We start from the raw sequence: 15,006 nt of genomic DNA on the forward strand, positions 1-15,006 counted from the left end.
TAGAATTAAACCCAAAATAAATAAAATTAAACCCAAACAAACAAAATTAAACCCAAAAAAAAAAATTAAAGAAATTTAACATCAAAACTAAATCCAGAACTAGAAACGATGATGGGCAGTGTAAAACACTAGAAAATGGAGATGAGCAAAGCATGCCGGTTATGACAAAGACAACACATTGTAAATTCCTTCGAGAATGAGACTTTGAGGCCCTAACAAAATTAACCCAGAACTCAAAATTAAACCAAAAAAAAAAAAAAAGGAAATGAAAGAAATTAACATCAAAATTAAACCTTGAACTCCACCCTGCAACGCCAATCCATAAGTTTTCCTACCAACCAAACAAAATTAACCCAGAACTCCAGAAGGTCCAAGAATTTTCTAGAGTGTGCGATTGCAGCGCTATTCCTTTCGATGGCTTCGATGGCTTCGACGACACCAAATCTTGGTCGTCAACGATTTCTTCTTCTTCGAGCTCGTCGTCGTCCTCCCTCGACGATACCCAATCTTGGTCGCACAAAAGATGAAGGTGGGTCACCGCCGACGGCTACGCAGAAGAAGACGGAACGTGGAGGGACTAGAGGGTTTAGCAAGCAAAAGTGGGGATTGGATGTCAGCCTGGTTTCCTTCTTCTAGTCCTTGCTAATACCAAGCGAAAGCGTAGGATTAGGCTGAGAGCTTTAGCGAAGCGCGCAGGGACTCATAGTCGAGGCGAGTCCCATTTATTTTAGTCCCACAACCTACCAAACGTAGGATTATAGTCCTACTTCAGGTAGTCCAAGCCAATCCCTCCTAAGGAGGTGTAACAAACGTGCCTTAAGGGTGCGCGTTTGTTGCATCGGACTGTCTCAGACTGGACTAATTTCAGGAACTAAGCTGGACTAGCTTAGAATAGACTAAGCTGGACTAGGTTAAGGCAACGTATGGTGCAATGTTAGACTAAGAAGCAGGATAATGAAAACAGTACTGTCACCATTTTGGTGTTTGCTCAGACTAGGACTACATTATTATTCTATTAATTGCTTTTTTATTAAAGATATTATTAAAATTAATAATATTGGATGAGAGTGAGACTCAATAAAAATACAAAAACCAAATTACTCACTCGAAGATGTCCCAATTGTTAGTCTTTATTGAAATCAACTTTGTAAATTGTAATAGTGATGTATTTAGGATGACACTAAGCTAGCTAAGGTAAAATGGGTGAGATTGTAGTCACTCACTAGTCAGCCACAGCCTTCGGTTTGGTTGTCAGTACTTAGAAGCATCTCTGAAATTGTTCTATAATACTGCCCCGAAATTGCAGTCTTCAATCCTTGCTTGCAAATCTCTCCCTACTATTGTGAAAAGGAGATAGCACAATTAAGATGATAGAACTGATCCAAAGCGATAAACTACAAGCTTCGGTGAAATCAAATGGCAGCTGAAGAGTAAGAAATAAACAAGAATAAAAATAATCACCATCCTCATCTCATGAATATCAATGCACCAAGAAACAAAATACAAATCATTCAAAAATAAAAATAAACCTCAGGTTTATAGGTTTACATAAATGCAAGATGACATTTATGTAAACCTGTGTGGATGATGGAGAACATTAGTTGTTATTATATTGTAGTTGAGAAAAGCTATCTTTCTTCTTGTAATTCATTTGTAAATTTATACGAATACCTCAGGTTTATGTATTACCATCACCCAGCTTTAAACCATATAAACCGGTGTAGTTGACTGATTTTGTAATGTAAAAGATTGAAAATCAAGATGAAATTTAGAAGTCAAGATAAGTGGGAAGGGGATGCAAGATGAGTGGAAGTCACAAAGCAGATAGCTTTTCATATGACCTCACAGGTTTACAACTAGAACAGTAGAGGCACTTGAAAAAGGTTAAGGATGCAATCCAATATCACCATAAGTTTGAGTTTACAACTAGAACAGTAGAGGCACTTGAAAATAGGATGATAAGATGGTAACTTCATTCTGGTTAATCAAATATTTTAGCTAGCAGCAAGTGAAGGCTCGATACCAAAGTCATAAACTATGATTTTAAAGCACATTTCAGCCAACAAAACCCAGAGTACTCATGTCAAATATTAACAGCCAAAGCCCAGAGTACACATGATAAACTATAATTCATTGATGGGAACGAAACATCTGAGAAAATATGAACTCAACAACCAAACCCAGTGTACTCATGTCAAATATTAACAACAAAGGAATTTGTGTATGTATGTCAAGACTCAAGAATCAAATAAAAAATACCACGCAAGATAAAAATCAATCAGGGAATTTCTGATTGATTTATCACCCAAATAGAACAAAAGAATTAGAATGGCCTGAGAAGATTAACAAAACATCTACGGACCATCTACAGCTCCACTCAATACATAAATTTAACTTACAGTATAGTTCTTCATCCTCTGGAATATGGCTCTGCTTGTCAGTACTGCACTTATGATCACACTTAGCCCTGGTTCAGTGAGAACAATATCTGAAGCACCTCTTGCAGCATCAGTAGCATCAACTACAGCAATACCAATATCTGCTTTTTTCAAAGCAGGAGCATCATTGACACCATCTCCAGTCATTCCACAGATGTGCTTCCTCTCTTGCAGCCTCTTTACAATTTCATATTTGTGTTCTATAATATTAAAAAGACGTGTTAGAACAATGTCAACGACTCAATATCAAGTTAACAGCATTCATAAACCGTGCACTTTTAATTAATAATGAAACAAAAAAAATCTAAATAAAAAGTGGACAATTGTGATAGTGTCGCCAAACAAGTAGGCAGAGCAACATGCCCAATAACTTTCATGCTATGAGCAATCATGAGTCTAGGCTGAATTTAAACCAATAACAATGAATTTGGAAATGCAAACTACTACCAAGAAATGTGAGGTTTATAACTTCTCATTAAAGAGCTTGCATGTTTAATTAGAAAGCGGAAAGAACAACGAAACTCCGGTAGAACCCACCAGGAAATACTCCAGCAAATCCATCAGCCTTCTCAATCAACTCGTCCACAGGGAGGCAAGCTATGGCTGCATCCTTGTCTTGGCCAAGCAATGCGGAAGATGGGTACATGTTTGTTCCCATACCAAGCCTCTTTCCAGTTTCCTTACCAATGGCAACCTGATCCCCTGCACAATAGGAACACAAATTATACTGAATGAGTAAAGCATCGAAATTCCCCAGGCAGTAGAAAAATAGGAGGGACTATATGTAGCCATGGTGTAATACACAGTTTTTAAGGGGAAATGAAGCTTACATGTAATCATCTTCACATTCACATCGAGATTGAGTGCCCTGCGAATTGTTTCTGCTCTGTCGTGCCTGGGAGGATCAAATAACGGCAATAAACCAACGGACTGCCATGGTGTCCAGGGACTCTTTTGTTTTCTCTTGTACTTGCTGGAGATAAATCAATGACAGAAATATAGAAATTCAGTTGACACAGCAATAAAAAATACTGAAAATATGAGTACACCCCTTAGAATTCAATTTTCTTTAACTAAAACCCATCATGGTAAGTTTCTCTAACAAAAACCCAATGACTAGGCTCCAACTAAGCAATATCTATAATTAAGTTTGACTTGGCAAAATTTGTATTTGTTGATGTCTATATTACCCTTAATAACACTTACTTTGGGTCTCTCACTTATTATCTACATTTTATTTTACATTATTTCATTCAATTAAATGTCTTCAAATACCTTATGGAGATTTGGAAAAAAAATTTAAATGTCATGATTCATATGCATTTAATAACAAAAATTTACATGATACCAATGTTCCTTATATATTTGTTTTCACATGATGCTAACAAGTAAATTAGTATATCCTACAAATATCAAAAAGTTATTTTATTCAAAATTATCAATATTTTAAGTATAAAATAGGTAAATTATTTTGCACAACATATATATAATAACAATATAAGTTCCTAGTAAATTATGTAATGATACATGCAAAATAATTTACCTACAAAATAAATAAATATTTTTTATTCAAAATTAATTAAATACCAATATTTTGCATATATATATATATATAACAATTTACCTACATGCAAAATAATTTACCTACAAAATAAAAGAATGTAGATTGATTGCACACTCTATATAATAATAACAAAATGTGGCTAGTATATATGTATTATCACATGAAAAATAATTTACCTACAAAATAAATAAATGTTTTTAGCCAATTGATTCAAAATTAATTAATTACATATTATTTTACATAAAAATATAGATAAATTATTTGCACGCATATATATAATTTTAACAAAGTACCTAATACATACATGCAAAATAATTTACCTACAATGATTGTCAAACAAATAAGGGAAATGAAACATATGATGGTAAGAGAAGTATAAAGTAGATAATTTTATAATAATAAGACACTTATTTCCCACAATTATGGTGGATAATTAAATTCATTAACATAATTAGAGTGTTGTGGCACAATTGTAAATAGTTTGAAAATAATAGGTATTTAATTGTTTACATGGCAGTCTACTTCAAATTTGGGTTTTATTTGGATGTTTAAAATGAGATAGGTTTTTGTCAAGGAAATAAGTGTTGCATGGATTTATATCTGAGGGACCCTAAAAAATATCAGAAACATCACTCAAAAAAAAAAAGGCTATATGGGTTATAGATCAGAAAGGGATGCTTTTGCATGCTCAGAAGATTGTTAAAAGGCCATAAAATGGTGATTTTTATGAGCAGGGAACGAAGAAAAAATTGCAATCAACTTGCAAAAACTTAGCAATTATTCACATAAGGAAAAACAGCAGATAAATTGGGTAGCAATCAATTCAAAAACTCACCCAATCACAGAACACAAACGCACCCAATCACAGAACACAAACCCACAAAAACGCGCCTAATTTTTGTGCTAGAAATTCAAAATTTCCAGAGATTTCGAGCATAAAACAACGCAATCGATCAAAACCCAATAATAATTACGATCAGCAAAACAAAATTGAAAAAATTGATCGTCAGATTCCGAATTTACCAGACGAGAACAAGGATGAGGAAGCAGCAGGAAGGAGCAGGACGAGGATGACGGAGTAGAACGAGCACGAACAGGATGAGCGATATACATGTATTCTTTGAATTAACATAGTGGCAATATACATGTATTCTTTGAATTAACTGGTTTAATATTAATGGCTTAGTTTTCATACTTTATGGTCCGAAAATTTATGAGTTTTACGGCGAGGAATTATGGGTAATGCTAGGGAGATAAAATTATGTAAACCAAATGATACGTAAGTTGATGATTGAATTTTTTACTTAAACGTTGATAAACGTGCTTATTTCTATTGGTGACACATCATTTAATTTATAAATTTTCTTCAACATTACCACAATTATTATGTTAAAAAAAAACAAGGTTTTAGAAAACTATCCCAAGTCCAAGTGTAGGTGAAATTTTTAGTTGTGATGGGAATACGGATGATATATTACGTGTTTTTATGCAAGTGATGAAAATTTTTAATTTTTAAATTATTAAACTTTTAACATACATAACCCACTATTTATATAGAGACACATTGTGTAACATCTAGTGTGATGGTCACATTGGAAAATCTTTCTTAGTGCAGAGGCAAAAGCCATACCAGTTTTGTCACTTTCTCATCCACCAAAAATACAAACTCACCAGCTACCCCGACAACTTCCTCTCTCTCTCTCTCTCTCTTCCCCTGATGTCGAACTGTACGGTGGAGCGCTGCACAGTTGAGACCGGCGATGGAGTTAGCTCAGCGCAAAGCTCTTCAAACCCAGAGAAGAAGAAGAGATCAAGAAGGGCAGCCCTGTGGTGGTTCTGGTGCACCCATACTCCGTCCTTGGCGGCTGCCAAGGCCTGTTGAGAGGAATAGCAGCTGGGTTGGCAGACAGAGGCTATAAAGCTTTGACCTTTGACATGAGAGGGGTTGGGAGGTCAACAAGGAGGGCCTCTCTCACTGGGTTTGCAGAAATTAAGGATGTGATTGCTGTCTGCAAATGGGTTTCTGAGAATCTATCAGCTGACAGGATTTTGTTGGTGGTTTCTTCTGCAGGTATAATATTTTTGAATTTTTATGCTCTTTTAGAATATGTTTCTGCAATTTTTATTGGATTAAGCATGCTGGTTATAAATTAAAGGGGGTGTTTTTATGTGGGTAGTTGATTCTTGATTAATCGGTTTAAGTGGATGATTTTTTTGGATCTATGGATTGTGTATTAGTTTGTGGAGAGTTTTTGTCAAAATTTAATACCAAATTTCATAAATGTCATATTTTATAAAATCTTTCAAAAATATCACAAAATTCACTTAAATAGACTTAAATACCTTTAAAATTAAAACCAAATAAACAAAACTAAATTCAATGAATTAAACCCTCAAAATTAAAACCAAATAAACATAAACCAAAGAATTTAATTTAGTTTGAATGATTCTTTGGGCTGTTTGGCCGGAGAGAAATTCTAGTGTGTGGAAAGGCAAGATCAGTCACCCACTTGATGTTGTTCAGCGGGCTATTTCATGGTTACAGAAATGTATGGCAACTGTCTCTCGCTCGCCATCGTTGCGGCAACTGTTGCAGCATCGGTAGAAGACTCCTAGAGAGGGTTGGGTTAAGGTGAAAGTGGATGGAGTTACAAGGTTAGAGAATAGTCTGGGAGGAAATCGACAACGAATCTGCATATATCCGCCATATTGGTATGTTCGATCATTCACTTGATCTTTCAGAAATTGATCAATAAGGTCTGCATGAATTTCCACTCCAACAAACTTGCACAAGTTTGATATTACCAATTTTGCTAACGGCCTCGCACTTTGAACAAAACTGCCAAGGAGATCTATTCAAGTGTTAGGTTTTGGATTTTGAGGGTACGAGAAAATATGCCCGCGTGTTGCTGCGGGACTTGAATGTATTAGGTGCAATAGGCATGAATAGTTCTACACAAAGCAACTAAAAAGACATAGCACCTAAGAATCAATGAACAATTGGGACATCTTACTCATATGTGAGTCTCAATCCCTATTGAACAAAAGTACTGTTTCTTCTTCAAATTGAATCGACATCATTGATCAAGCAATTAAACATTCCTACTGGCAAATAATTGACCCAAGAGTTGAGCAGATACATAGTGATTGGAAAAATACAAAGTGAGCACCAATGATACCGCACCAGTACAAAGAGCATCACTCATCAGCTAATCTAGCTTGAAATGATTGGGAAAGAACCTTGACTAAGATCTTCAATCATTGAGACAGCCCAAATGAATAGAGAAAAACACAATTAATAAACTCGGGGACAAAGAACCTGAGAAGCAGAAACAAACTTATATGCACAAAAAATTTGTGCAAGTAAACAAACATCCAGTTGTACTGAGACTTGAATGATCCATGTTTAATAATATAACTTAAACCCAACCATGAATTTACAAAAAAATTAGGTAGAATTATTAACATAACTCAGAAAAGAAAAGACTCAACTTTGCAATTAAATTTCTTACATAACTTAAACCCGACAAATTTAACTAATTAGATTCATCCACAAAATAGATTTTAACATAACCTCAAAGAGTTTCTTCTAACCAAGTAAACCATTACTCAACAAAAAACATGTAGACAAAGCTCTTATCAAAATCATAATATTGTAATGAACATGAACTTCAAAATAATCTCAGCTACACACTTTTCCAAAACAAAGGAAAAATCTACTTTGTAACTTAACTTAATATACGAAACCACCAATTTAGTCACCTAAAATTCATAACCAACAGAGAAAACAACTCCAAATCCTCAGGTTTACACATGTATGAGCCAAAGGTCAAGTTTGTACAAAACACTCATCCCACAATATGAAAAAGCAGATCGAAAAACTTCATTTTTGAATAGAAATAAGCCAAAGGTTCAATTTTTACAGACACGGATCATTTTATACACAATAAGCATACATAAAAACATAAAACTTGACAAATTTTCATTAACTTCTCAACCAATACAAAGAACTTAGTGGGTCCTGATGAATGAAAAATAATTCAGAATTGTTTTTACATTTTTATTATTTTCTAAGTTTTTCACGGAGCCAAATTAAACCAACATGCTTAAAAGAAAAAATTGATACCTGTAAGGCTGGAGACTGCTTTCAAGGCCTTTTTATTTTCTCTGTCGTTATGTAAATCCAATTTCACTACCACCTTCTGCAGAAAGAAAACAATTTTCAATTAACAAATTGTTTTGGGAGAGAAATGGAAATTCATTAATACAAATACCAATACCGATTTCTGGGATTTTAGGGTTTTCTGTTACCCTTGCAACTGAAAGCCTAAAAATCCCAGAAAAATGCCAAGAAGCTTAAGCATCATATTTTCAACAACCAAAACCCAACATCGATTTAATCATAAACGAAAGAAGAAATTAAAATCTAAACAGAGTCACAAATTAACAAATTGAAAACCCACAAAAAAAAACATAAAATAAAAATAGGCAACTGACCTTAAAACAAAGAATAAATACACAGAACAGAGAAGAATACCCAAAATGAGAGAAAATGAAACAAATATATAGAGAGACAACCATCCCCAAAAACCTGACCTAACCGTACTAAGATATATGGCCAATTAATTGTTCAACCGGTAATGGATTGCTGGATATTCTTAGCTGCCCTTGTAGTTCTTGTTTGTCATATTCGAACACAACTCAGAAAAAGTAAATATAAACACAAAGAGAGAAGAAGATATAAGACAATTACCTATTTAGTGAGTTCTTGGACCTATTTAAAGAGTCACCGGAATGAAATGAAGCCAACTCTGCAACAAAGAAACAAACTAAAAGTCAAAATCCAGAAATTCAAGTTTAACTCAATCAAATATAATAACCAATTAAGTGAAACTTTGCTTGCTACATATGGATATGCATGCTATAAGAAACCATTCATTTGTAGATCGTATTGCATTATCAGTATTATACTCATTGTTTCATGTAATCAGCCTACTACATGGGGAAAACACAGAAAGGGGAAAGTAGAAAAGTAGAAGACAATACTTGAGTATTTGGCAGAAATAGTTAGTTTTTGAAAAAAACTGCTAAACTGTGTTACAAATTCAATTGTTAGAGTTGTTAAAATTCACTTTCATCTGTACAATTCAAACTTCCACACATTTATTCGTACACTTTACCAATTGTCACACACTGCTAATTGCCAATATAGCAAGATAATGAATTCCGTTAACGAAAAAAAGGATATGCAACTTAACTTACCATGCCAAAGAAGCTCCATAAGAGTTCAAAAATAATACTCACTTAAAACAATGAGTACATTCTAATCCAACAAATACTAAAACAGAATAGTGCCAGCATAATGACTTGGCACGTTAACCTTTAGGACATCTAAAATATCATATAATTTCCAATAGGTCACTATAGATTTTAGGGGCTCATAAACAATTAGCCTAATCTTTTTCTTTCATCTTGGCCTATAAATATTAAAATGCAACCAAATCTTCAACGTCAAAAATGAGAAGATGACTTTGATTTCTTTATAAGAAAAGTCAATAACCTTCCAATTGGCCGATGCTTATCCAATAATCCAAATATATTCGTATTGAATTATGATATGACACTGTAAGTTTCAAGCATATAAATTAAATTTGTAGTAAAAAGCGTAGGCAAATGAAGAATAATGTTCTCTTCCATATCTCAAGCCTATGCTTACAATGCATCCTTTGCTTCTTTTTTGTCTTCAGCATCTACAGTTCTTTAAGGCAGGTTTTGCAGCGTCTGCATTCACCTATATAGGGTTTAAAATTTTTTAGTCAGAGAGTAAGGAGAAACGTAATGAAATGCTCCAAGAGGTAAACCCAAGCAAGCAATAGAGTATATTTTGAATGCAAAATAGCAATTAGGAGTCATACGTACCTTAAAAAAATACTTCTTAAGCGCAAACAGTCCCATATAAGGGTAAGAAAATTAATAGAGCAGAGAACAAAGTACTCACTATAAAACATTTTAGTTCTTTAAGAAAAATAAAGCAGGGTTCAAAAAGGATAATGAAGCATACCAGTAGGTTCCCAATATCAGATAATGATTTCTTTCTTGGCCCAAGATTGTCATTTGATTCTGCTAGCTTCTGAACTAAAGCATTCTGAAGTAGCATTGCACCTTAGGAAGCCACTGAGCTATCCTTCTCCACTTCAGTTGTATCTGAGCAGTTCAAAATGCCATCAGCCGTCTCTGATTGTGACAACTCATTCAACTTAATTTGGTTATCATTTATAGCCTAAATCAAACTACAACTTTATCCCGTGAAATCAAGGAAAACTACCTGTGTTCGATTTCATGTCAACACCTCAATTTATATCGCATCCAATTAAACTACTACAACAACATACTGACAAAGTGAACATGGAAATTCATATACCATTTGACAATACCAAATCAAGCAATTTCTAAAGACCAGAAATAGATCCTACAAAGCAGAAACCCTATCTCATATGCATTAAAGCGATTAACAAATTCTCGGTGAATCATCATAAAATTAACCCAATTTCTCAATTCCAAAAATAGGAAAGATTAAGAAAGGGTTCTGAGTTCTCACCATAACCAATATAATCATATTGTTTCAGTTTGAAATCGGGTCAATTTCCATCATCTGCATTAACAAAAACAATAACTTATGTCAGTGCATTCCACCATAAATCAATTCATAAAATCAACTGCATATCACAAAGTTACCCAAAAGACACAAAATACCTGAAAATTACTATATTAGCACTCCCTCCACCCCAAAATCAGAAAATTTGAAAATAGAACTTGATAACATTGTACGTAGAAAGTAAGGAATCAATAATTTAGGTGGTTTCCCAGGACAATAATGAGCTTGCAGAGATCATATTCATACATGGATGCACAAACACACAGAGACACTACAGAGACCATTTGATGCAAAAAAAAAAAATAGAAATGCTCAGAGACTCAACACACACTATTCATAGATCCATGACTTAGAAATTCTCAGATTTGGTTGAAATTAATAAAATAAAATAAAAATTTAGGGATGTGAAAATATACCTCTTTTAGTCTGGGTTATGTTCCCCTGATTCCTTTGCCGGCTTGAGTCAAACCTGAGGAGATCGGCGATTAAAGGATAAGTAAACTGGCGGCCGTGTTTTAGTTTTTTGATAGAGAGAGTTTAAGAGAAAAAAGAAGATGGGGATACCCCTTCCCTTCTGAGATCGTCTATAACATCTGAATTACTTAACACCCATACACTATATTTACAGACTAATCAATACTCATAACACATCAATGGTCCAACAATTATGGAGCTCGAAATTTCTATGAGGGACAATCAAATCATAAATTAAAATGAAAACATGTAAGTAATTAAGAATTATTACTTGCTCAGTCAGCTCCTTCTTGTCACTTCAAGGATTATTCAATTCAACCTGATTCGATCAATCTGCATCACCTAACAAAATAAACAAAAAATAAATTAAAAAAGAAAATCAGGGGAGCTAAATAAATATACACTGACCTACTTTTTGGCTAGAAAACCCAAAAAGAGCAATTAAACAGCAGTGCATAATGACAGAATTTCTATGAAAAAATATGAATGAGTTTTCAATTAATAATTGAGCCGGAAATAAAGAAGGCCTTTCTCACCTTGATGCAGGGCGGATAACAAAAACATTATGTATGGATTAATGTATAATATCTGAGATCCTATCTGTTTTTTATTGACTGATGCTTCAACACCAGCCACCTAATTCATATGACACATCCATACATACCTGAGAACGCTTATTCCCACCACCATAACGTTGTTGCTTTAGTATGTTTTTTCACTGAGAAGAAAAGGAAAGAGCATCATGAAAAATTTAGTTCCAATATACCTGAGAACAATTCACATGTTATTACCTTAAACAGGAGTTAAAATTACTCACCCATTTTTTTTTCATCACACCAAGACAAAACTAAAGGAAGACTTCTAATCCTATAAATTAGCAAATACTCTACTTTCCTAAATTCCTAATCCCACTTGAGTTCGCTGCCCCACACCTTTGTCCCCTGTCTCCCATTAACTAAAAACACTCCCAAATCACATCAGCCAGCCATACAACAAAGCCACTGGCCACATCAAATATTAGGCACGATTTAGGTAACCAACTTCAACGAATAGAGTTCGGATAACGAAATGCAAAGAACACGATACATAATTGTAAAATTCAAGAACATGATTAAGAGGATTTGAACTATATTGTGTTGAAAACTTACGGAAGAGTGACGATTCCAGGGCGGTAGCGGTCAGGCTTCTTGACTCCTCCAGTTGTGGGTGCTGATTTTATTGAAGCCTCAAAATTAAAACAATTAGCAACTTAGATCCAATAATCTGATTGTTTCTCGGAAAAAATAGCTTGCAATTATTGACCCAACACAGATTTTGCAGCATTAATTAAGAGAGAATTATAGTTTTATTTACTTGTGACTAAATCTTTCTTGTTTTGTGGTAATTTGTATAGCAGACAGCCAAACAATATATATAATTATTCAAACAGATTAAGACTCGTAATCAAATCAAATCGTTTCTGGTGCAGCTACTGAACAATGAAGAGCCGAAGCGACTCCTGTTTTTGAGTGACAGAAAACTCTGCAGTGACTCGAACAGAGAAATTGAACTAATAATAACAAAGAGTTAGGATCACGATACTCACCAAGACCAGATCAAAGAGAACATTCTGATCAGCTTTGATCTCGTTGATGAAGTCCGACAAACTTCTTGATAGTCTAATCGCTGCTGTTGCCGACGTTTGTGCTATCGCCGTCTCGAAGCTCGACATGCTTCTGGCCGTACTCAATGACTTTGGTGACGATGTGGCCTTGAGGATCTTGGACTTGAGGATCTGCTCATCTGCATACATCTAACGCTCCTGCAGGAACGGGTGGAGGGAAAAAAATGAAGAAATTTGCGTTTAGGGATCTGGGTTTGTCGTTGAATACTGGAACGATACCAAGAAATTTGGGTTTGCGAAGAGTAGCAAAAAATGGTGATGGCCTCCTGTTTGCCCTGCAATCCCCTCGTCATCGATCCCAATCAGTTCCGACAATTAAGATGACAAAAGTACCCTCCAAACTTTTAATCCGGGCCGTCCAATCTTAACCCTAGATGGGCATTCCCATCATTTGAACACCCAAAGGGCCGGCCTCATCAACAATTGAGGTAAGCCCAGCAAACACAGCCCAAAATGAACTAACCCAGCCGCCTTCACCCTAATGGCAATCTTGTAAATAAACTGAAATGTGGTCCAAAACACTGTTCATATGAATAGTGCGATTTCCCCTCCTACTTTAGACTAAAGTAATTTAGATCTATTCAGGGTTTAGGTAGGGGATGCTGGGTTTTGTTTGTTTGTGCAGTATATACATCTTCTGGAAGCAATGACAAGTTGCAACTTGTAAGCTTTTCAATGGATCAATATATAATATTTGTCTGCAATTTCCCAATATCTTCAAGGTCGCGTAAAGATTCTTTTCTGTGTTAATCTATGGACTTGAAGAGGTTTTGTTTCGTTTGATTTGACTTCGGTAGTAAACAACAAACAAAAGACATCACAAAGTCGCCTACAGGGAATTAAATAATTTTGCATGTAGATTAAATTTTTCTTTGTAAAATGTGTTGTTTTGACTTCTTACAATGACTTTTCAAGTGCCCACATGCATTTAGATTACAAATTTTTTTTTTTTTCGTTTTTGGGTGCAAGCAATAAAGGGAGAATCAAACTTAAGACTTTAAGTGCAACAGTAAATATTCTTCTAGACCAATATTATATAATATTATGGTTTTGTCTGCAATTTCCCAATATCTTCAAGGTCGCGTAAAGATTCTTTATATGTTAAGTCTAATGGATTTGAAGAGGTTTTGATTGGTTTGATTTGACTTTAGTAGTAAACAACAAACAATAGACTTCAAAGAGTCACTTGCAGGGAATTAAATATTTTGCATTTTGATTCAATTTTCTTTGTAAAACGGGTTGGTTTGACTTCTAACAATGACTTTTAAAGTGCCTAAATGCATTTAGATTAAAATTTTCCTTTTTCCTTTTTGGATGCGAGCAACGGAGACTCACATGTAAAACTTTGAGTGCAACGGTAAATATTCTTAATCATTTGAGCTACAAGCTCTTTACGAGATTTGATTTTTAAAAATTACAAAAAGAGATAGAAAAAAATGACTTTCTTTAACGCTACATAAAGATGAGGGAAAATAAATTTCGAGACAGTTTAATTTTTTCGATTCTTGTCTTAGGAAAGGAGAAGAGCGAGACTTGAAGTTTTTGTGCAAGAGCAAGTAAAGTGCCCTACTACTAATATAAAATGGTCAACTACTTGTATATCAAGTAGCAACTTCAGATATCACTTTCAACATCTGGCTATTTTTCAAAGTTTTTGAAAATGATTTCTAATGCGAATTTAATTTTTTATGTATGCCCTCTCGTTTTCTTTTTAATCCAAAATTCTTATGGGGTGTGATATCCACACACCCTATTTTACTTCTCACACACTTTTTTAATTTTCGACCGTCGGATCAGATGAATTGAAGAAGATCAACAGACAGAAATTATCAAGATGTGTGTGAGAAGTAAAATAAGATGTGTGGATAGCACACCCCTTTCTTATTAATATTTGTAAGAAAAGGCAACTATTTATTCAACGGAGAATTATAAATAATTATAAGGTAGATTACGGAAAACTTGATCACCAAGAATGTTTAAATTCTTGACAAATTAAACGGCAGCCTGCAAGTGAATTTCCAAGTGACTATTTCGGTATTCTATCCTGACAAAATTCGAAGACATTTGCGTATGAATTTAGTTAGGAAAGTTGGATGCATGTTTAACCCTACAATGTTAATTCCCTTTCTTTTTTACTCAGTTGTTAGATTGTTTGTATGCAGCAGCAATGTGGTTAATAAGTCCTTTATTTCTCACTTAAAAATTACACTGA

General features: G+C 34.4%; 1 protein-coding gene across 1 annotated transcript; it reads right to left on the reverse strand.

The window, feature by feature from the left end:
• Window positions 1-1,111: 1,111 nt before the first annotated feature.
• LOC137715581 (plasma membrane ATPase 2-like) lies at window positions 1,112-12,923 on the reverse strand. Its single transcript, XM_068454924.1, has 5 exons — window positions 12,717-12,923; window positions 12,280-12,356; window positions 3,269-3,411; window positions 2,976-3,140; window positions 1,112-2,638 (listed from the first exon to the last, which is right to left on the reverse strand). The coding sequence occupies exons 1-5, from the start codon at window positions 12,921-12,923 to the stop codon at window positions 2,391-2,393; spliced, it is 840 nt and encodes a 279-aa protein (XP_068311025.1). The 3' UTR covers window positions 1,112-2,390.
• Window positions 12,924-15,006: the final 2,083 nt, after the last annotated feature.

Source organism: Pyrus communis, chromosome 14, assembly GCF_963583255.1.
Source record: "Pyrus communis chromosome 14, drPyrComm1.1, whole genome shotgun sequence".
Lineage (NCBI taxonomy): Eukaryota > Viridiplantae > Streptophyta > Magnoliopsida > Rosales > Rosaceae > Pyrus > Pyrus communis.